This window comes from Oenanthe melanoleuca, chromosome 4 (assembly GCF_029582105.1).
Source record: "Oenanthe melanoleuca isolate GR-GAL-2019-014 chromosome 4, OMel1.0, whole genome shotgun sequence".
Taxonomy (NCBI): domain Eukaryota; kingdom Metazoa; phylum Chordata; class Aves; order Passeriformes; family Muscicapidae; genus Oenanthe; species Oenanthe melanoleuca.
In genome coordinates this window covers 47,936,521-47,959,495 of record NC_079337.1, presented here as the reverse complement: position 1 = coordinate 47,959,495, position 22,975 = coordinate 47,936,521, and the positions used below count along the sequence as shown (strand labels likewise).

The window sequence follows — 22,975 nt, the reverse complement described above, 5'->3', positions numbered from 1 at the left end:
TGCTCACTTAACTAATAAATTGTCACTTTAAATTCACATCCTATTTCATTTGTGATCTACATTTACATAAAAGTAGAAACCCTATGAAGTAGGCTTTAAGAGACACTTAAGCTTCTTAATCAGTAAACAACTGTTAAAAACTCACCTCAAAAGGAGGTGCAGACTCTCCCTTCTAATTATAGCTGTTATTTAATTGTCAAAATTGGGTATTTTGTACTGTATGATTAAAAAGTTGCCAATAACTGCCAGTGTTCAACAAATACAGTCACTGAATCAGATAAAAATTTCTAAATTCTACTCCTAATGGTGTATCAACAATAAATAAAAATAGGAGACTAGGAGAGAGAAATAGAAATCTCTAAACAATGCCACCTATCGTTCTAACCACAGAACAGATCCTCAAGGTCACCATATCAGTAAGTCTTCACTCACTAAGCAAGCATCAGAATCCTGCACTCTGTTTTCCACAGAAGTTAAACAAGAGAAAGCACAGAACTGATTTCGCAGTGTACCTGCACACCTTAATGGCCATCAGAGAACCTCAGGTCCTTCACCAGTTCAATTTACACTTTGCCAGATAATTTTTTCCACATGGTTTTACAACTGCTGTAAGGAAGGAACTTACAGTCTTACCAGAATCCTTAAAAGCTGCCCAGGAGATTCAAAGTACCAAGTTACAACAGTAACACCGAAAATAAATGAAAACTATTTTCCTGCAAATTCCACCAAGACATCTAAATTAATTTTGACAACTCCTACCTCAGTCTTCTTGGGAGAAACTTTCTCCTTCTTTGGTGTTGTCTTCTCCTCTTTCCCTGAAGCTGCTTTTCCTCTTGATAGTGAATTGTGAGCACCTCTTTCCTTTTCAGCAATCTCTTCTTTTTTACCATCAGATGATTGTGGGGATACACGAGAATCTTTCAACTGCTCACATTTTTCTTGTGGCTTTGCAGAGTAATTCTTGGCTGCACCAGTTGAGTCTGCTGCTTTCACTTAAAAGGAGGCAGAGGGAGAAGAGCTCATGTATAAAAATGTATCTCAACATTATAAATTAGTGCAATGCTTTTCAGTTTCTGTGTCCTACCTCTTTCTGAGTGCTTATATCCTGCTGTTGTGTTAGGGCTGCTGTTGAGGCTCAGTGCTGTTTGCTCTTCTGTATATTTCCGAGCCTAAGTAAACACACAATGCCAAAGTCAGGGATGTGTGTCCCAAGCTACCACTGAGACACAGCAACACACTTCACTTAATTGTGACTAGAACTTAAAACATCCCAACAGAGGCATCCAGCACATACTGTCTGATTAGGCAGGACACCCTTTACTGAGCAAGGAAAAGCCAGGAGGGAAGTATAAAAAGTGAGTATGCTATTTCCATGAAAACACTTTCCTGCTCTTTTTAATCCATTTGTATGGAAGTCTCAAAACAAAGGTGTCTAAATAAGAATACTCCCAGCAGTGCAATTCCTAAAAGCTTAAGTTTAAAAAGAATTCAACCTTTTTCTTCTGTGGTGTTTCATCCAACATGGCCAGAGTTCTAGCAAATTCTTCATCTTCATGCAGCTGTCTCTCCAGCTGAAAGAAAAAATTTTAAAAATATTTTTTAGGCTAATACCAAACAAGTTCTAACTCTAGTATATTTTTTAAAAAACTCTAACCAAGCACATAGCTAGAAAAAAGGGTGTCCTACCAGAGTCAAATAAATTTCTGGAAATGGCACTGAAGAATTACTTGTTTCCCCCAGAAAGCAAGACTAGTTAAATCTAGTGAGAAAAATGGATTTGTTGCACTAGAAACATTATTAGGCCTGTATAAGCTGTTTTCAAATGAGTTTTTTGTTCATATTTCTTATTGTTGTGTACCCTTTTCTTTAAGGTAATCAAACTTTGAAGGCAGCACCTCATAACAAACAGCTTGCAACAAGATGCAACCTGTTAGCTTTATCAGAATCAGTCCCAAAAGATAAGTAGCAACTATGCCTTTTAAAATTATGATGTCTCCAGAATGAATGTTCCATTCTTAATTACTACTAGCAACATTAGATATATATATAAAAAAAATTCTGTTTTGGAGAATTTAACAACTGTCCCTAGCCCTGCTCTTAGTGTCAGTTCTATTTACTGTAGGGAACAAAATACCCTTCAACTTTCTTTTATTCATACTCATACAACTGATTTACTCTGATAGAAAAATCAGTAAAAACAAATAGTGCACGACATCTGTGAAAGTTACTAATTAGTTGTAAAAAAACCCACCAAAGTCAGCATGGTTTCATTTTTATTCCACTTAACAACATAAACCTGGCATCTCCAGTGATAACTGATCCTTCAGTTACCTTTCCTGTCCAATATGGTGCCTTGGGGAAAACCATTTCTATTCACGAATAGTGTCCATTATTGCAAATAAATATTGACCATTGTTTCAACAACAGAACAAAATTACTTTCATAACTTCAATCCAACATGCCATGCTCTAAGATCCCAATAGATGACTTTATGAAACCAGTATGCCACAGCCATGTTTGTATGTGTCCATAACACTGAAATCTACCTTCCCTGTGTTCAGTGAGAAAGGGAAAGGGCAGTGACCACCAAATGCAAAGCAGACTGAGGCAGAGATACACCTGATAGAAAGTACTTTGATGCACACAAACTCTGACTTATGGATAAGATCAGTTCAAATGAAAGACGTCATCTTATTTCTCCTCACAGGTTAACTTTCTAGTAGAGTGAAGCTGGATTCATTTACTCTCTTCCTTACCTTCAGAGGTGCAGATCTGACTGTACAATCTAGTTATTTCAAACAATATTCAATATTACAAATATATATGGGAAATCAAATTTTCCCAAAAGCAAGTAAGTACGTGTAAGTGTGCCTTCCCTTCATATCAAACTTTCCTATTTGAATCACTACTAAGACATGTAAGGGTCATTCACATTTTTTTCAACTATAAGAAAATTCAGAAGACAAGCAAAACAGATCATGGATGGCAACAACTTTTTCACTCCAGAGAATGAAAAAAAACATAACACCATCAAAACACTACCAAAAGATGAGGAGGCAGAAAGTGAATTCTGTGTGAAAGGCAGGAGTATTAGAAGCACATCAGCAGCACAGATAGATAAAGCCTGCATAGAGAGAAAATTGATTAAATGATACACTCTATTTACATAGCTGAAATAATGCCTATAAAAATAACTGTGTGACCAGGCTTGCACACACTGATGAACTTTATTACACTTAGTTATAGCATACCTGGAAAACCCATCTTAATTTCTTAAGGTTAAACAATTTTAAGTTAAACAAACTGCTCTTGATATAAAGCATAAAATTTGTAGAGCTTTTACCTCTGAATCTTCTTCAAGCTGCAGTTGCCTAGCAATGGCCTCATCATCTATCGTGTTGTCTCTGCTCTGTGAAGGCTATATTAAAGAAAAAAAGACCAACCATTCAGCTGTCCCATTACTGTGTCAATTATAATAATTGACTATGTATAGATTCTATACATATAGATTCTGTATGCTTCTAGAAAAGGACTGTGAATGAGACATGCAGCATTAATTTATAGCCCTCTAACCAAAACACTATTAAGGCTATTTTCAAGGGAATTTATTATTCAAAACAAGACCACGCTAGAATATAAATAACTCTTCATCTCTGAAGCTATCACAGTTGGCCCACTTGAAAAATACATGAATAACTACACAGGGAATTTTTATACTTTACTTGTGCTTTGTTATTCCATGAATATGTGTGCCATAAAGCTTGGGAAAACAGCCTTATCTCTCCCTCTCCTGCCTGCCATCCACCCTCAAATATAAGCTATCCCTTCCACTCACTAACCTCAGAAAACTTAATGGATTTCAAGAAAAGTCACTTGAGAAGGGGCAATAAGAAAATACTCATTTTGTACTATCTTAGCAAATCCAGAAATGCTACCACAAACTTGTATTTGAGGACTTGATGTCTACGTATGGATCACCAGAGGTCAACTTCTATGTGAGTGATCATTACTAAACAACACAAGGCAGGAGCAGCAGGTAAGCACTTCCTTGCAATCAAACTGTTCACTCTGAGCTGCCATCAGACACACAGGCAGCCTAAAGGAACATCATCAGTACTCACCTCTTTCCTTTTACTTGCCACCAGTTTCTTTTCTGAGCGTTGGACACTCCTTGTCCCAAAAAAATCAAGTGCAGAGGTGGGAGTCTGTTTCACTGGAGAGAGGGGTTTGATTTTAGCTTGTGGCTTTACTGCTTCTTTTGTAACAGTATTTGCTCCTGGACAACCAACCGCTGATGTCCCATTCTCCTTCGGTTTCAGGGAAATTCTTTCACTGGCAAAATCATCATCTTCATCTAAACACAAAGAGAATTCCATTACTTCTGGTACACAACTCAAGTTCTAATAACAGAACTGCCAAGAGAACTATTTTGGCACATTACATCAACTCAGCTCCTAAAAAAAATGCTACAGACATTCAGAAGTTTTTTTGAAAAAAAGGCTGAGTTGCACAACATGTAGTATTTAACAACTTTAATAGCATAACTCAAGTCTGAACAGATTCAGTACTGAAATAACACAATTTTTGTTACTTGTGCTCATACATTACCTCTCAATTAGACAAGTTCACAAGGAATGCCTTCCCTTCTTAAATGGGGAAAACAATAAACAGAAGATCTAGACAGAAATTTGAACTCTTTCCTTAATTAATGAATGTAAAGTGGAACAGCACAACACTTCACATTTTATGTGAAGCACAAAGGCACATTTATTTTATTACTTTATAGTATTAATCAACGAAGTAGCTAACCTAGGCTTTGTAGACATGTATTCTTGAGAATCTCTCCACCTTATGTTACAGACCACGGAAAAATATCAGAACATTTTCTTTACCAAAAAAAAAAAAAAAAATTTCTCAGGTAAGCTTTCTAATTATTTTTGAAGTATTGCTCATAGTTTATGAATGCTTTAGCAAAACAATTTCAATGCCATTTTTCACTTTTTCCCTCTTAGAGATTCTATGAGCTCTCTGTATCTCTGCACTTAAACACACTTTCCCTCCAGTACAGTCAAAACCAACTCAAAGAAATGCAACAGTTTCACAGAACGCAGAAATCGGAAGAAATCAGCAAGACAAAATTTATTTTTCAGTTTAAAGGAGGAGGAAAAATGGCATACAGTCTTACTAAGAATTATCCCCCAAACCACCAAACAAAATTTTAATCTCTCCTTTTCAGACTCTTCTCTAATAACCAGGACATGGTCTGCCCAATAAGTAACGGCCATTTATTCATTCTGAACCCAAACTCTTAATCTAGTCAATCAATCAATCAACAAAAAGATTAATACCAAGGACTTCAAAGAGTTTTATGCCATATTGTGAAGCCTTACTGACAGCTATACAAATTAAACCCTTTCACTGAGGCATACAAAATCCCACATGTACCACTGCTACGTGATTAATACAACAGCACAGTAGACAGTAGACAAACATTGTGGACAAACTTCAGACTTGTGATAAAAGCACCATCTATGTGAATTCTTCTACAAACTCAAAGTGAGCAAACACACTGAGAGAAAATTCCCAAAATTAACATCAGACACACTAAAAAAGCAGCGGAAAGATAGGAGAGGAACAGAAACAGAGGCAGTTTTATTTGCATGCCTCTAACTGAAGTCTAGCTTTATTTTTCTCAAAATAGAACTGTTTTAGACACTCACCTCAACATATCATAAACACAGATTGCTCTAAACATCTGTTTTTAACAGAACTTAAATTGACAGCATCATCACAAAAACATGTTCATTTTCCAACAACCCCTAATTTAAGTCCCTGTATTTCTTTTCATACAAAAATTTGTCTTCTTACCACTTCCCTAAGTTTAGAAGATGGTATACATCTGTCATCAGCTATTTTTGTATTCTAGACAAAGATGGAGGGAAATAATTATTTTTTGTTTCACCTGCTCTCAACAGATGGCAGTGTTTCAGAGTGTTTTAGGCATCAGTCAGAACCTGCTGCTACTGAGCACTTACTAGGCAGAACATAATGAGAACCAAGCAGGATTCCACCTATTGCTGGGAGAGAAAGTTCAGAGAGGGAAAAAACTAATGCAAAGATGCATCTGCTGTAAGGGGGTAAATTGGTTCAGCAGTTAAATTGAGAATGCCTGAAGATAAAAATTTATCCAAGAAAAAGTAGCATTTCAGCCAACTCAATTCACAAAGTAATATATGGAAGAGAAAATTCAATCCCAGGCCCTCAGCTAACAGCAGCAAGTGTTACATGAAGCTAAAAGCTTTACTATTCTCAACACAATTTATTTTCCCAATGCAGCAGTAAACGTCCTTCTGCCATTTAGCTCAATTCATAATTCACTATGAATTATAAGGGAGATTTGGACACTAGATGCTCCTAGTTTACGATAGTTTCAACTCTGAATAGGAGATTGTTAATCTCAAACAATTTCAATAATATTTTTGGTTCTTTCAAATTTTTCAGTTTAACAAAGAAACAGTATCTGCAGGAGTAAAATATTCTGCTACTGTAAATGAGCAGCCAAGGTAGATGTAATTACAGTTATTTGTCTTAAGATTATACAAATCATATTCTGCCCCCCCCACTCCAAGGTTTTCTTAAACTAAGGACTGCTCGATGCTAAAAAAGAATTTTTACTTATCATTACTTTTATCAGAAGATCTGCATGCAATATTGATTTTTTTCATTATTCACTTATAACCATAAATAGCAATAAAACCCAACAGGATATTGCTTTCTCTTAAGCAGAAAGAAGTAGAGTAAATACAATTGGATTTTAATTTAAAAATATATGGACTCAAGTAATTTATGAAGCCAGTACTACACATTATCAATAGTTAGAACTTGGTTTTAATTATGTTGTTCCAAGAAATGACAATATTAGAAGCATTTATTGACTGCAAGCAGTGGCTAAAGACAGGCAAAAGACTCACTTATGAACAGTCACTGATAAATGTAAATAAAGAAAAGGGAGAATAAGAACATGGAACTTGTCATTAGGAAACAAAACCAGCCTGATTCTATTAAGAGGGTTTCAAAACAGGCTTTAGGGGACTGACACTCAGGCTACAGTTTCATCCCAGGTACAGGAAATTCTTAAACACATCACAAATTCACCTGATCTCCAGGCACTCCCCTTATTTCAAGTACTGAAATACCAACTTCTTCAGCAAAACCTTAACTCTTTTCCTCGAAACAAACTGCTCCCACACACCTACTGCCACAGAAGGGATCAGCAAAATTAATCAGCTGCACACATCCAGTCATTACAAGCATGAAGGCAACTTTATTTACAGCTCTGAAAATGCCAAGAGTCATACTATTGCTGCTGCACTAATCAGGTCAATGTTTCTCAACACGTGGCCTGTAAAAGGAAAAATATGTGTCCTTATTCATACAAGCAAGTCAGTAATTTGTGGAAAATGTAAGTGAAAATTTGTGTTTTAACTTGTAAAAATTGTAGATTAACTGCATTCTTATAGCAGTTGCTATGCAAACCTTGAGACAGCATTACACAGGGGGCATGAACTTCACCGAGAACTAGGAATCAATCTCATCATCAACTAGGTGACTTTTCTATTGTAAAACCTTTCTATAGCAGAACATGACTATCCCAAGAACAGTATTTCCTTTTCACATTGATCCATTTTTGTGTCCTACACAATGAAAAAACATCCTGACCATACACTTCTTTCTTTTCTCCAGGAAACAGCTCAGAACTACAAACACAAGTAAAGACTATATTTTCTAGTTGAGGCTTCTAGAAATCAAGTGTATGTGACAAAGGGAAAGCTAATTATGTGATCAATGGAACACACAGGCAGTGACAATCAGGAGATTGCTCTTAATTATTTTGTGAAATGCCAACATTTCACATGAAGCAGGGATCTATTATGCCAGGCAATGTAGGAGGACAAACTTCCCTAGCAACAAACAACTGTCATCCTGGGGGTTTTAAGAGCTATTCCATGACGTTAAAGCACAGCTGGCTTTCATTTTATATACTGTTCCACCAGTACCACAATTATGTTAATAAACCAATGCCAGCAGGTCACCTGTAACCCTTTGTTATTCCTTTTCTTCCTTCCTATCCTCACTCTTTCTCAAAAGAGTTTCACCTGTTGATTACAACATCTGCAGTTTTCCCTAACTGAGCCTGACAAAAATTTTCTAGGCTGTTTTTAACAAATTCAGATGCTTTTAAAAGCTTGGGTACATGAATTCCTCAGCCAATCTAAAAACGGACCAATCTATTGTAGGCAGGGACAATGGCAACAAACAGCATAGGACAGATCCTCAGATGGACTTCAGAACAATGTATTTTATCAATTTATTATTTCTGTACTGCTGAGTTGGTCATCACTAGAGAATATAATTCCCTGGTTCCTATTCTATTTAGGATACAAAATATTTGAGGCAGGGACCGCCTCTTACTATGATATCACAAAACCAACACCAAATACAGGCAGGGGATCTACAGATTATAAATAACACATATTTATTAAGATGTATGTTGAATGGCATTTGTAGACTACTACATAAGGATTTCTGTATGGAGCTAAAGGACTACATACTTAAATCATTAAATCTACATTACTTGTAAAAAATGACAACTCTGGACATTTTTCAGTTTCAATGACACCTCTTCTGCACAAGTACTTAAAACAGTTCCTATCCTACAGAACCTGCCATCTCCAGCAACAGTGCCTGCTATCTAAGCTAAAATGAGAGTGCAGAAAATAAAGTTTGCCTACAGTTCTATTACTGATTTTATTTGCCTTACCTATGCATGGGTGTCAGTACTCAATACTCCCAACACTTGGCAGGATTGAGTTTTGTACTCCTCTTTTGCCTAAAGTAACTCTAAGAAGATTACCTTTAAGATAACCACTTCTCAAAAAAGCCAGCAAGTCTATTTCAATCCAACCCCTCTAACTCCTTCCAAAGAGCAGATGCTATGTGTGATCAGCAAAGTGTATTTTTTCTTTCCCCTAATTTAAAAAAGATAGTAGCTGCAACCTACATTTAAAAATTTAGATATTATGCCATTATGTCATTTTAGATTTTTCATGCTATTGCTCAAAAAGCTAACTGATTTTAGATGTACTACAAACATGTACTTTAAACCACAATTGTTAGCACTTGGCCTATACTGACATGTCAAGTGTCTGTGCTGTTATAAAAATATAAAGCTTACCTGAATCATTTCACCTTTACACCCCTGAAACGAATTTACCTTTGGATTTTTCAGTTATAAAAGGTAAATCTTAAAGTTGTCTCCGCTATATTTTTCATTTTGAGATAAAAAGCTTTAGGGATAGAAGACTGAAATGCAAGTTAAGTATCTGAGTTAGACACTTGAGTGCCCAACTACACAGCCTTTGATATCCTTCGTCCAATACGTGCCAAATAAAATTGTCAGTAAAGTCCGTATGTTTAGTTTTGGGACCATTAATATAGGTAAGAAAGGTGAATATATTTAAACCAAAGTAAATTATGTCAATCTGCAAACCCATCAATTATAGCAACTCCTTCCAAATGAAATGCTTGCACTTGGCATAGAAACAGCTGTGTGTATTACCTCAGCAAGCAATTAGAAGGGATCAGTCCATTAACTCATTCCAGTTTATTATTACTGAAACTTTTATTCGCTTGAGCAGGTTACTTTTCTACAATAGTGGTTCACAGAAGCAGATCTGAATCCCACCATGCAATGGAATTTCAAGTTCTGGTCTAATTCCCTGAAGTTACCTGCATGACAGGAATATTCAGTAATGCTACATGAGTAATTATAAAACAGGAAAAAAGTAATTTCAAGCAATCTAGGCAAGTATAAATGTGCTAATTTTTTTCCACCTACAGCTCAGGCAGCTCAACTTACTGAGCCTCTCAGGACACAGTGCTCTGTTTTCAGAGCAAATCAAATTTGCTCAATTTGGTTTTGTTTTCAAACAAAATCAATCAGCGTAGAAAAAAAAATCCCAACACAAATCCTCTTTTTATATTTTGAACTAATCCAGCAGATTAACCACATTAAGACCAGTTACTCTGGCAGCTCAATAAGGAGATTTGAGGGAGAAAAAAGGTCTCTAGCACAGAGAATAGGAACAAGCAGAGAAAAGCAGGAACATCTTGAGCTAATGCAGCTACATCTTGAAGAGCTGCTACAGAGACTAAACTAATACTAACTTTATTTCATGTCATGCCATGTTTGAAATACAGGCTGACAAGTAATTCTAATGTCTTCCAATAAATTAATTCTTTTTTTTTTTAGTCAGAATTACATTTATTTCTCAATATTGCTGTTATCCTAGTTTCTGTAGAAAGAAAAAAAGACCACTTCTATAAGAATAAGATTATATTTTACTTCATCCACACCTACACTTACACTTACTCTCCTGTTTAGGGAATTAATTACCATCACACATTCACTATGTTCATACAAGGCTCCTCTCAACTCTTAAAAGTTTGTGTACAAGAGCACAGTTACCATAACAGGACATCCTTATGTTGTACTACTGGTATTCCCAAACAACCAAATCAATTTTAAACAGTCTCACTCCTCAATAACTTTTACATTCTTCTCTACAACACCCATCCCTGCTTCTTCAGAGGATTTCTGCCAGAACCCACTCTCATTCCTCAAATGCATTTCAAACTCCCTTAAGGTTCAACTACATCTTCTCAACTGACCTTTCAGAAAACACTTTAGAGGAAAGCTGGTACACAGAATACTATTTATCTCCTCCTCACATTTACACTTAAGTAGAACACTTTTTTTTTTTAAATTTATTTCCATAAGTAAGTAGAACACAAGTATTGCCCAGGAAGTGCCAGTGACAATATTTTATTTCCCCATGAAATATTTCAGTCAAAGACATGCTTATTCACTGACAACCTGCTGCTCATTTGAACCTGTGCTTGGATGTGGGGACTATTTTTTTTGCCCACTAGTATTAGCACTTAGTTTTTTGTCTGAGGTTTTTTGGGTTTGTTTTGTTGTTTGTTGCCTCAATATTCTCCACATTAAAATAATCTATATTCACCAAGGACCTTCACAAGCTAGTCTGTTTGTCCTGTCCTCTAAGCCATAAAGAACAGTTTTCCAGTAACCTGCAGACCTCCTTAGTTCCTATCATGTCGGGTTTTCTACCTTTACAAATAACTCAGCCTACCACTACAATAAGGCTTTTCTATTTTTAAAAATATTCAAGCAATCAAGGCAATTGCTATGTATACATGATTACCTCTACACAATGTATATGAAAGATTAAGTATTCACTTCAAGCGAGGCCAAAACTCTTGCTAAATAGTTACCTGTGATGAAACCAGATGAGGTTCAACAAACCACACTAACAGGTCATCTACAAAGTTCAAGGTTCCATACTTCATCAAACAGTGCAAGTCTTATTTTAACAAGCACAATGAACATTTGGATTTTTCCCAATCCCCCTAAGACTCTACTACCAATAAAATAAGGCTTGGTTTTTTTCCCCTTGTTACTGTGCAGAATAACTTAGTTTTATCTTTGGTCATCACTAAACTTAATATTTACTTAGATGAAATGTATCAATAAAAACAAAGAGCAACTACTCTTGCTTTGCTCTTTTGTCTTTTAAAAAATTAACTGGCTCACAAGCCAATAAGAAACAAAGTAACACAATAATCCAGATCAGTCTACTCTTATACAAAGAAAAAGGATAATTTCCCCAAATACTTTTGGAGAAAGCTGTATTTTGCATAGATATATAGATCAGCTGAAAAGAAATTCAAGCAACAAGAGGAAGAAAGTTTCAAATTAAACTGAAAAATAGGTTGAGGCAATTAACTACCAAACTTCTACTGCTTTCTTGATGCCAAAAGGCTCTTTTAAACACTGCCATGGGCAGAGGATTTTAGAATGAGATTCTGACTTCTGAGTGAGTCCAAGCAGCATATTCTGGATTGAAGTTTCCAGCTCCATAACAGTGAAAAACAAGAAAAGGACAAATGTCCACAAATTTTGTGAGGACCTCTTCTATCTGTATGGCTATATTCCCATTCTTGTAACACATACTTATCTCAAGCCAACTGCTGTATTGATACCACTTAAATGCACTCAGCCTGACAGTTCCATCAAGCTGAAGAAGCAATTTATAGAAATTAAATGTAAACAAAATTCAAGCATTATGTCTCAAGGTTATAAAGGCATTGTTTTAAAATACACTGTTAAATCAAACCTGTGTGTACTTAAGCCTCTTTTGATAAAAGTAACCTTGAGCCCATGGTTTTCAGGGATTTCACTAATAATCTTGACTAGTGTTCCCATGGTATCCCTATGCAGAAAAACCTGATTACACCACTTGGAACTGCATAATAAACCTAAATATATGCTGTTTATTCCCCAGGAATCTGATCATTTACCTACTCTGGGATAAATGCTTTTAAAGATCCTTTTAATTAGGAAAGAATTATGGGAAAAACTGTCAAAGGAAAGAAAGCTTTGAGCAAAAGGATAAATAAGACAAATAAAATCTTCATGTTATTTTGGAAAACTGAGCTCATTTGAATAGTGGATGTGGTACAGCAGTATGCCAGGTCAACTACCTACTACAAGCAATATAAGCACAATGTATCTCAGACACAGAAAAGACCCCAAGGAGGAAGAAGGGCAGAGAAAAAGACAGCTGAGCCACTCTTCTAATGCAATACTGCAGCAAACAATCCCTCTTCCCTTTTGGTTTTAAAAATGCAGGGTATTATTACAGGGAGACAATGTTTATGTTCAGCAATAAACTTACCAAAAAAACCCTACCATACCTGGGACAGTGTTCACTCTTCCAAAATAAGTGTAATAAAACTCAAAGACGGATTACAGAAATTATGGAAATTCTATTACTTAAAAACCATGTTTTACCAAAACAGATTTGGATTCAAGTCTGTTAATTCAATCACACTTTCTTCAAGAAGTACTGTGGCTTGTAAAGAACTCTACTCCAGAGACAAATACAGAAGGCAGAAATTACAGCTTCAGCCCAACTCAGATTGGGTGTAGAAGTACAGACAACCACTGCAGCAACTGGCAAAATAAATGTTTGTGTTGAGAAGTAAAAGACAAAACCCAAGAACGTTTTAGTCACCAACATATTATGCAGAGATCAGACATGGAAGGTTATATACCAGGTAAAATAAAAATCCCTGTTTTCAAACCTGCAGACATACATTTCCAAGTATGCTAGTGAGCAGCTAAACTATATTAAAGATACTTTCTTAACTTCCTCCCCCCTAAGTCTACAGAATTCTCTTAAACAAGGAAGCATTACCTCATTAAACTATATGCCTATTTAAATCAACCTAAGCCACTACTCAACATCACCTCAGTTTTCACCCTGCTCCTGACATTACAGTACTTGAGGCTAAACTTCTGAAGTGTTTTTGGTTAGCTTGTTTAGGGAGAACATAATTTGTCTTCCTCAATATTAGGTTTTATGGTCACATTTGAGTCAAACAATCCATCCCACTGCAACAAAACCCACCCCACTAAAGGTGAACATATAATGATATATTGCTTCCGTTACCTGTCTCTGAAATATAAACAACAGGATCCTGCTTTAGAACTTTGCCAAGTTTTGAAGTAGCTGCTTTTTTCTCAGGTGACTTCTTAGATTTTTTCACTGACTGCAACTCCTCTTCTGAATCTGTATTTTGACCACAACATAAATGTAGATTTCCTCTACATACACACAGGCTTTAAGTAACAGATCACATAACAGTTAACATGTGTTCATATATATTCAGCTGAGTGAGAAAAAGACTCCACATTCCTACCACATGGAAGGAAGGTCAGAACATAGCTTCCCTTTTCATCCACCATATAAATGGCTAAATAAAAATTTGGTCAGAATTCAGTCTTGGACAGTATTTTTTGTTTACATAGCAATAAACGCTTTGGGTTGTTTTTTTTTCAATAACTGCTATATCTGTACAATAACCTCTGCAAAAAAGAATGCAACCTTCAAAAATGCCACAGCAATTTACTTAAAAAAAACCGAACATCCCCAACAAAACAAACAAAAATTTAAAAGAATGCCCACAAAAAAAACCCAACACCAAAACCACAAAAAATATAATATTATGCTGATGTGTTCCAATAGGTGGAAACCTATTTCAAAACTAACAATAGGCCAAAAAAAAAAAAATCAAGACGTGGTACTTTGATTTTTCAGGAGAATAGTGGCGAATTGCCACTCACATCACCAACCATTCTCCATATGCCAAAAGCTGTCGAGATGACAGATATACACTACTGTGGATTATGGATCCCACATGAATAAACAGGAGAAACTGAGGAAGCAGAGGCAACTAACAAGTATTAGAGAGGGCTAACCTTCAGTCTATTTCTTTCCATGACAAACACAAATAAATTGTAATTATATCTAAATAAAAGAGTGGCTATAGTCAATTGACTTGAGTACTGGCACCCTGCACAAAACAAAACCACCATCAACAATACCACCAAAAAACCACAGAGTTCTCCTTCTTGAAGAGCTTAGAGCACTATTTCTCTTTTTCTCTCCAACTACTGAAGGGTTAGAACTTGCCAAATCTCCAAACAACATCAGTACTTTAAAGGTAGCAGCGATATATTAATTTTGTACTCCTACTATTCCTCACTGCTGAACAGGAACTGTTTATAAAACTCAAAAACTTTCAGATGTACAATTTACCTAAACAACTGTGCATAACGATGCAAAAAAACAAAGGAATATTCAGAAACAACTGTGAACACTACCTGAATCATAGATTATTCTTCTCTTCTTTTTTGTCCGCTTTTGTTTGGAATCATCTTCACTGGGTGAATTATTCACCTAAGTGTAACAGTCCATTAGTTCAACCATTAAACAGATCCTCTCAGCTTTTAGTCAGTCATACATTTGAGAGTTTCAAACAAATTCTAACAGAAATTATTTATTTTCCAAATAAATTTAAATTTACAAATGGTCTTGTGCTAACTTCTGCATGGGAGGGGGAAAGATGCAACACAGAGAAAATAATGAAAAATTTTCACATTTATTTAAGTAGCATCTTCTAAACTGTTATGTTTCACAGTAAACATTTCATCCTATTAGAAATTCTTCCACTCTTTAAGTGATTTTAAAACTAGCTTTAGCCAGTGCTTTATTTTCCATACAGCTCAGATGATTAACACATAAAGTAGTCTGAAACCAGAACCCAATCTAGTTTAAATCTGTCATTTTAAAGAACTGGGGCTCTGCAGAAGGTTTAGAGAAGTGATCCCAACAAACACAAATGTTCATGTTTCCTGCACAGGTGTTAAAAAAACTAGTCAGCAGGCACTACACCACAGACTTTTACCTCATTTGTAAGCATGACACCTTTATGATATGTCTACATCTACTGGGCACAAACCTTGGGTTTATTAGACTAAAAATTACATCAGCAAACCTACTTACAGAACTGTGGCAAATAGTCAGAATAACTTCAAATACATCAGACTGTTCTTATTCTAGCAGTTAGCTGTAACAACTTCTACCTACCTTTGTCCTACAAACCAAATTTTTTAAATTATCAGTTTTCTTCACCACCTACAAAGTTTTACTGATAGAAGTTAATTTTAAGTGGCAGTTTCCTCCCATGCCTATAAAAACAACTGATATATAGTCTATTATTTTAGTATATGAGAAGAACCATGACTTTAAAAAATGCTAGATCCACAAACAATTCAGCATCAGAGAAACTAAGCACTTCATAAATATAAAAAGCAAAAACTAACCTTAGTCTCCTTCTCTCTTTTCTTCCCACTTGAAGGTCCTTCGCCATTTTTAATTTTTTCACTCTTTTTCACAGTCTCACATCCTTGTCGCTTTCCAGGAGGTACAACACCAAAGAATTTCCGGATATCCTAGTAAAAGTGAAAAGAGATTTATAAACTTTTAAATACACACAGCTCTTCACACTACAAAATAGCAATGCACTGAATTTACCTTCTCAGCAGCTCCATTACACTTATTGATTTTGAAATTTTATTTACAGTTCAGAAAATGAAGCCCAGCTACTTAAAAGTAGCTACTCAGACACCCACACCACCTGACTCTAGCCTTTGAATCATTCAAAAAAATTTATTTCTTCCTTAGGGCATCTTCACAAATACATATTACAAGACAAACTTCCAGAAATACAATGAAAAAGAAAAACAATGACTTAAGACAAATGTATAATTAGAATTTTTTTCTGATTAATTATAGCAAACCTAAGCCAAAGTATTTCTATAGTTAAAATGATTAACACAGCTGTGAAGTAGTGTCCCATTTAGAAAGAAAGAAAAGGACCAAAAGCTTGAAACAGTGAATAGCACATATTGCATTCTCCACCTTCTCATAAATTACACCTCACTAACAAACTAGCCAGCAAGAAACTTATAAAATTCAAATAAAGAAAAATAACACCAAGATCTATTTTGTTACCTTATGTTAGCACCTGACCACAATAAAGCCATAACAAGCTTTCAAAGCATGTAAAATCAGCAGGTGGACCTTAAATTTTACAGAATCACTACTGTACACACAAAATCACATCTGACTACTCTTAAAAAATCTAGCAATCCAGTTTTATTAAAAGAATTTGAGAAAAGTGGTACCTGGTTAGTATCACTACCTCCAGGGTTAGCAGCCATTTTAGAGAAAGAAAGTGCCTCCTGTGGCCTAAACCTAAATTGACAGCAGGTAAAGGATGGGGCTCAGGACCCCACTGGACACAGCTGAGAGCTATTCCCTACCATGGAGTTCAGCTGGCACTTCTTTGTTATCACAGGGAACCACAGGTAAAGCAGAACATTCTTATGAACCTGGCATCAAGTCTGACTGATAATAAGGAGTCTTTGAGGCTTTTTTTCTCACAGTCAACTCCTGTCAGTTTGGATTTAGGGCTTCAAATCAATGTAACATGTAATTTGAAAGCAAACAAAAGATGGGATGTGTATAGGTTCATTTAGTGCACTTAAAACAATTTTCGAAAATTGGAAACGTTGTTTTCTGTAAAAATTGAGGCTCTTCATGTTTTAACTGCATATATTAATATGGATTCAGCAAATGGTAGATTGAAAATCATTCTTCTTCCATGCAACTTCACACTTTTCCATCCATGGAATTTATGCCTTGAAGCATAGATTTTCAACATTCTACTATTTCACATATATTCCCACAATATAAATTCACTACTATATAAACTCTGAAATTTTTTTTTATAGCTAATGAATCTGAAGAAAGTATCTATTTAAAAAGTCTTCAAGTAGATATTTGGACTTAATTACTCAATTACACTCATTACTGACTTCTTTTTAGGCTCAAGGTAACACAGGCAAGAGAAAAACAAGTATTAGATCTTTTATGTAGTAAAATAATTTAAATACATAATAAAGTGCCGCAAAATAAAGTGACTTTGAGCTTCTTTTCTTTTAATAGTTGTTACTTTAAAGCTTAAAATATTTGAGGATTTAAGTTCAGATCAAATTCCAGATCAGGCTCCATTCATTCTACTGTTTTCAGTAAAATCTTAACTGAGGTTCTCTGCAAATCTATCTTGCTCTGTCAACCTCTGTGCTACCTGGATATTGTTACATGAGGGAACATGAAAATGTCCCAAAATTACAGTCATCAAGCTTGTACACCTTAAAAGTGGTAGCAGAGAATATGAATTACACTGGTTAGCCCAGCTTAAACCATGTCTGCTTTAATTTATTTCTAAAGTTTTACATTAGGCTTCTCCAAAGGCTTTTTAGCAAGATTTACTAATCCCTACTTTTCCTCTACCTTGATCTTGAGTTTGGATTCTGGTTCTGGAAGCAGTTTTAAAGTAATTCTGGCAGAAGTTTTGCAGAACCTTTTAGTGTTTTGAGAATAGGCAATAATACTAGAATTCTTTAAGATCATACAAGGTTTATGAAATGCAAACTTGTAGCTCTAAGCTACAAAGGAAGACTGTCATCTGTGCACAGCCATTATAAATTCACCAATCTTCTTCAGTTATCCTGCTCCTTGCAGAAAAAGGTAACCTTGCTGTCATAGCACAGTGAATAGATAATTGCTTGGGAGAAAAGTATGCCTCAGGGCAACCATAAAATTACCTTTCAGTGAAGCTTTTATCCAGGAATCATGAAACAGGTTTTTCAGGCTTTTTATAAAGGCATGCCAGATAAATTATTAATTAATTGCATAACTAAATGCAGAAATCAAGCCACACAAGTATCTATCACACAAGCTTAGAAGCCAGACAGGATTCCACTTTCCTCCATTCTAGGCTTATCTATCTAACATACTCTGACTTCCTTTTAGACTATTATGCCATCCATACATATATAGGACCACTAGGTGGAAAACTGTACATTCAGCTTTTATCTAGGCTCTTTCCAATGCGGAAAGGCTGAAACTGCCAAGTTTCCTTCCAGGACATGTCCCCAAAAACCATAGCAATGTGCCCTGTGTATTATCCTGGACATACTCACCAGCATGGCTGTTCCCTTGCCAAAAGGCTAAAATTAAAAAAAGTCAGCCTGTTCTGGTGTGGGTCTCAAGGGCTGTTTCAGCAGCAGCACCAACAAAGAATAAATCTGAGTAGTTCCACCAAGGTAGGAGCTGTAACTATGAATGTCTGATGACTGTCACTCAGGGAGGTAATTAATGCATAGCATCTGAAAGGCCTAAAAAGCTGCTTCCTACTTAGCTAGCTTGGAGTTATATGGCTGTGCCATCTAGTCCTTGCCTGTTCTGATGCTGCTCAAATCCTCTAATCTCACACTGCAACAGAAGACCACAGTAATTAATATGCAAGGCTGCAAGTTTTCTCTTAAAAGATTTGTGTGTCTGTTCTATTGGGGAGAGTAACACAAACAGAAACTGAAACCCATTTGTCAGGTAGTACAAAGTCTGGAAACTCAAAGAGTGGTTTTGCAAGACTATTGTTCAGTAAGTTAGAATATTTTCCAAAGTAACATCATATAATCCAGTCTGCACCTCAAAATACAAAGTACAAAACTGAACTTCACCAGCCTAGCTCAGTGACTGCAGTAGAAAGCAATGAACCTTACTTCAGGTACTGTGTGTGTCTCAATGAGAGTTTATATCAAAATAACTCTATTTCCAGTCTGCATATTTCTGTTTGCTCATGTGTCAGCTCTGACACTTGGCACTCTCAGAACAAGTGCACTAACTAAAATCAGATTTATGCCTTCACTTCAGTGAAACTGCTTGGCTAACTACACTTAATGAAGAGTTACTGATAGTGGTACCTGCAGCAGCTTTGCAAGCAGTATCACAGTTCAAAGTGTGTCACAGCTGATGCTCCAGCTCCAGCCAGGAGAGTTCCTCTCAGCAAGAATAAACTCAAGAAACTGCTACTCCTGCTTGGGAACTGGGTCATGGCCACTAATCTGGGTGAAAAAATAAATCCCATCTAATACAAATCAGTCTGTTGTGTAACTCTGCACACTTCAGTTTAGAACAGCTGAGAATATGCTGCAGAATCAAGCTACTTATACTTGGAACTACACGAGAAAAGTTTGCAATGGTGTGACACTGACTTGCAATAAACTCATGCTGCTGCTGCACAAGCAGAACAGGCTGCACCATTACCAGCATCATTGTGCTTCTGCCTCTATTTCCACAGCTGCAGCAGAGATGGTTGAGCAGCCACTTCAGCACTCAAAAAGGAATGGGATGAGGCAACTTCTATGCTCCCCAAAACGATGGCTGTCTTCATCCCTTCTAGACAGGGCCAGACACTGTGAGATGGGTGACATTCAGAAGATCACACAGAGAGAGAATGCCTTTGTCCCCAGAAAAGAGGGAAAGGAGGAAGCAAGCCTTTTAAGAAGATTAATTTTCTAAAAAGGTGTTAGAAGGGACACATGAGAGGCAGATTTGTCCTCCTACATAAATCTGAAGTCATCAGCCAGCCCAAAACAAACCATGGAAATATCCCAGTTTAATAGCGCCAGGAATCTTGGTGCTGGCAGACCTCTGTCAGTACAGCAGAGGACTCAGATTCTATCACCCATCATTGCAGAGCACCAGGTGGAAGCTATAAACAAGCTTAAACTCTTTGGAGACTCCAAAACTAGAGTTGCACCTTAAGCTGCAATATGACATCTGTAGTTAAACCAGTAAGAGATGTGCACAGGGATTCCATTTGAATAAAAGCAAACTTATCTGTGCCAAAAATGAAAAGAGGATTCCATCTTATGGTGACTGTACAGGTGAGCAGCACTTTGGAAAGCACAGTAACACGTATATGTTTATATTGAAAATCTCTTTATATCCTACAGAGGGTTGCATCGCTATCTATAAACAACTGTCTACTTCCAGAATTTGAAGCTCATTTTTTCCCCAATCGGATTGTTCGTCTGCAAATACTGCGCACCCTCCAGCTCGGCATCAGGAACGCCTCGTGTGCTCCTGCTGGAATTAATGGAAGAGATAACATTCCGGCACACCCCGTTTGCAGAAGGTTGGCGCCTTCTGTAAATGCGCATTCCTTCCCCGGACGAGCTCACGGTCCGCGCCCTCCTCCCCGCCCGCTTTCGGCGGGAAGGGAGGCCGGGAGGCTCAGCCGCATCCCTCGTCCGGGCAAGGGCATTTCCTCGGGCACGGTTCGTGCTCCCGGCAGGCGTGGGCAGCCCGGGCCCTGCGGGCGGGAGCGCGGCGGGGCAGCCTCGGCCCGGGCCGCCCGCGGGGCTCGCTCAGCCGCGCCGGGCCCGCGGCCCCTCACGGCCCCCGGCCCGCGGGACCCTGCGCGCCGCCCCCGCCCCGCGCCCCCGGCCCGCCGGGGAGCCCTCACCATGGCGGCGGCGGCGGCGGCGGCGGCGCGGTCCCTGTGCCTAGCGGGACGCTCCCGGCTCCATGCTCCCGCCTTCGCGCCAACTCCCGCGGCCCGGCGCGCCGAGCTGCCGTCACGGCCGCGACGGGCGGGGCTGTGGGGCGGCCGGGGCGTGCCCCGCACCGGGGCCGGGGCCATGGCCGGGGCTCTCCCCAGCGCTCCCGGCCCGTGCCCGTGGGCCCCGTGCCCGTTGGTGTGCGGGGGCAGCGGCCCCTCCGTGCGGCAGGGGTTGAACCGCTGCCGCGGGCGCTGCCCCGGCGGGACCCGCAGCGCTGCAGCTGCAGCAGCAGCTCCGAACGGAGCGGCGCGGGCGCGGGCAGCCCCGGCAGAGCGGGCGGGCCGGCAGGCTGCACCGCCGGGTGCTGACAGGCGGGACGGCAGTGCCGGGCCTCCATGACTCCCGTCTCTCCCTAGGGCACTGAGCCAAATACAGCACCCAGGCTAGGCGGGCAGCCAGGCCCGGGGCAGCGCGGCACTGAGGCGTTTCCCGGTGAAAACGTGATAGTCCCTCCTTCTGCTGCTGGAGCTGTCGCTCCGCTCATAGTGTCTTCTCCCGTGCGCTAAGGCTGGGTAGAGCTCGGAGCTTAGGAGTCCAAGAGAAACCAGGGAATTAATTAACGCTGTGTCTTCTGCTACTGACTGCTTAATTTTTCTAATTAATTTCTAATTAAATCTATATTTTCTTCCACTGAACACACTTGCTGAACGCTGGAAGGGAATAAACTTGCTCAAGCCAGATAAAAACGACTCCACTCAAATACTGTCTGATGTTTAGATTCTGTCAACCTACTGTTTGCTAATTATTGTTGGACTTTGAGAAGAATGGGGAAGACAAACTGAATTTGTGATGTTAAAAATTCTGCCAGTGATTCAGGACATCCTTTATCTAACAAAAACAACCAGAGTACAAGTTCAATTTGTACTTTTCTCATACTGCAATCCCTAATGCTGTCACTTGTGTTCCCACTTGTGTTCCCTGTCTACTTGCTCTCATCCCAGATAGTTGTTAATGATACCTATTGCCATTCCTGTTTTACTCTTGAAGCTGAACTTTAAAGTAAGATCCTGTTTGTAGAGAAAGTGCTACTGTTCTTTTATGAACACACATGGTTATGTGGGCCAGTGTATTTTCAGCATTAGCATAGCTTTTGAATTTGGGTTTCTGCATAAGGAACACAGTGAGCAAGTAAACAAAGACCCACAGCACAGGCTGTCCTTTTTGGCCTGTTTTGCCAAGTTATTCCATATGCACTCAACATAATGGCTATGCAAACAAATCTGATACTGCTTTAGAAAAACATCTCCAGTGCTAAGTTTGTATTTACATATTTAATTCTCGTTATGTAACTTTGAAAGCTGTGCGTACTCCCGATACCAGAGCTAAAGATCTGTTAAAATGGCTGACGTTTTTAAGAGCCAAACTGTTCAAATAAAGCTAAAAGAGTTATTGCAGGTGGTTATCTCTGTTTGTGGTTGATAAAGCTACCTAGAGTAACATCCAGCAGAGGAGTGAGTCTGTGGGTTTATGACATCATATTTCATGGAAGACGAGAGTTTAACCCTTTATGAAGACATCAGACTGAACACCTGGAATGCCCCAATTCACTCCTGGCTATGGTGGGCAGACACAGGATATCTCTGTTCCTATGTACATGCCTATGGAAACAGTGGAAAAACGGGTAGGAAAAACCTTGCTGCACCACAGGGAAGAAAACCGAATACTCATTGTATTATGATGTGCTTTGCAAGATAAAATTAAGGCAAAAGCCCTTCTGAGTCTATAATCGATCATGGGTCGTGTTTTAAAGACCTATTACCCAACTAAAATTACAGCTTTTTGAAAAGTAGCTTGATTTCTCCACTCTATTTACAACTATGACAAGTAATTTTTACAAAATTATTATTGTTTACTACGTTTCTGAAACTCACAGACTATTTGGCTTTTTGTATTTTTCCAAAATACATTTTAAAAACTGAGATATTAAATCTTGAACTTGAGGTTTTTTCCCCTATGTAATAAGCTCAATGATGGCAGTCTCAGTCTCACTCAGTCTCAGTCCTGTTAATA

The 22,975-nt window shown here is 38.1% G+C and overlaps 1 protein-coding gene across 3 annotated transcripts in view; it reads right to left on the bottom strand.

Annotated features, from left to right (window-relative positions):
• The window catches only part of RFC1 (replication factor C subunit 1), a 33,769-nt gene extending 12,638 nt beyond the window's left edge, over window positions 1-21,131 (bottom strand). The window contains exons 1-9 of one of the 3 annotated variants that reach the window (XM_056489182.1): window positions 20,869-21,131; window positions 15,812-15,940; window positions 14,810-14,885; window positions 13,596-13,715; window positions 4,122-4,354; window positions 3,344-3,418; window positions 1,494-1,571; window positions 1,085-1,169; window positions 760-992 (exon numbers count right to left, since the gene is read on the bottom strand). In XM_056489182.1, the coding sequence (XP_056345157.1) occupies window positions 760-992; window positions 1,085-1,169; window positions 1,494-1,571; window positions 3,344-3,418; window positions 4,122-4,354; window positions 13,596-13,715; window positions 14,810-14,885; window positions 15,812-15,940; window positions 20,869-21,045 (1,206 nt within the window). In that variant the 5' untranslated portion in view covers window positions 21,046-21,131. Of the gene's footprint in view, window positions 1-759; window positions 993-1,084; window positions 1,170-1,493; window positions 1,572-3,343; window positions 3,419-4,121; window positions 4,355-13,595; window positions 13,716-14,809; window positions 14,886-15,811; window positions 15,941-19,664; window positions 19,807-20,868 lie in introns of those variants that run through there. The other 2 variants (XM_056489184.1, XM_056489183.1) reach the window with 2 other exon arrangements.
• Window positions 21,132-22,975: the final 1,844 nt, after the last annotated feature.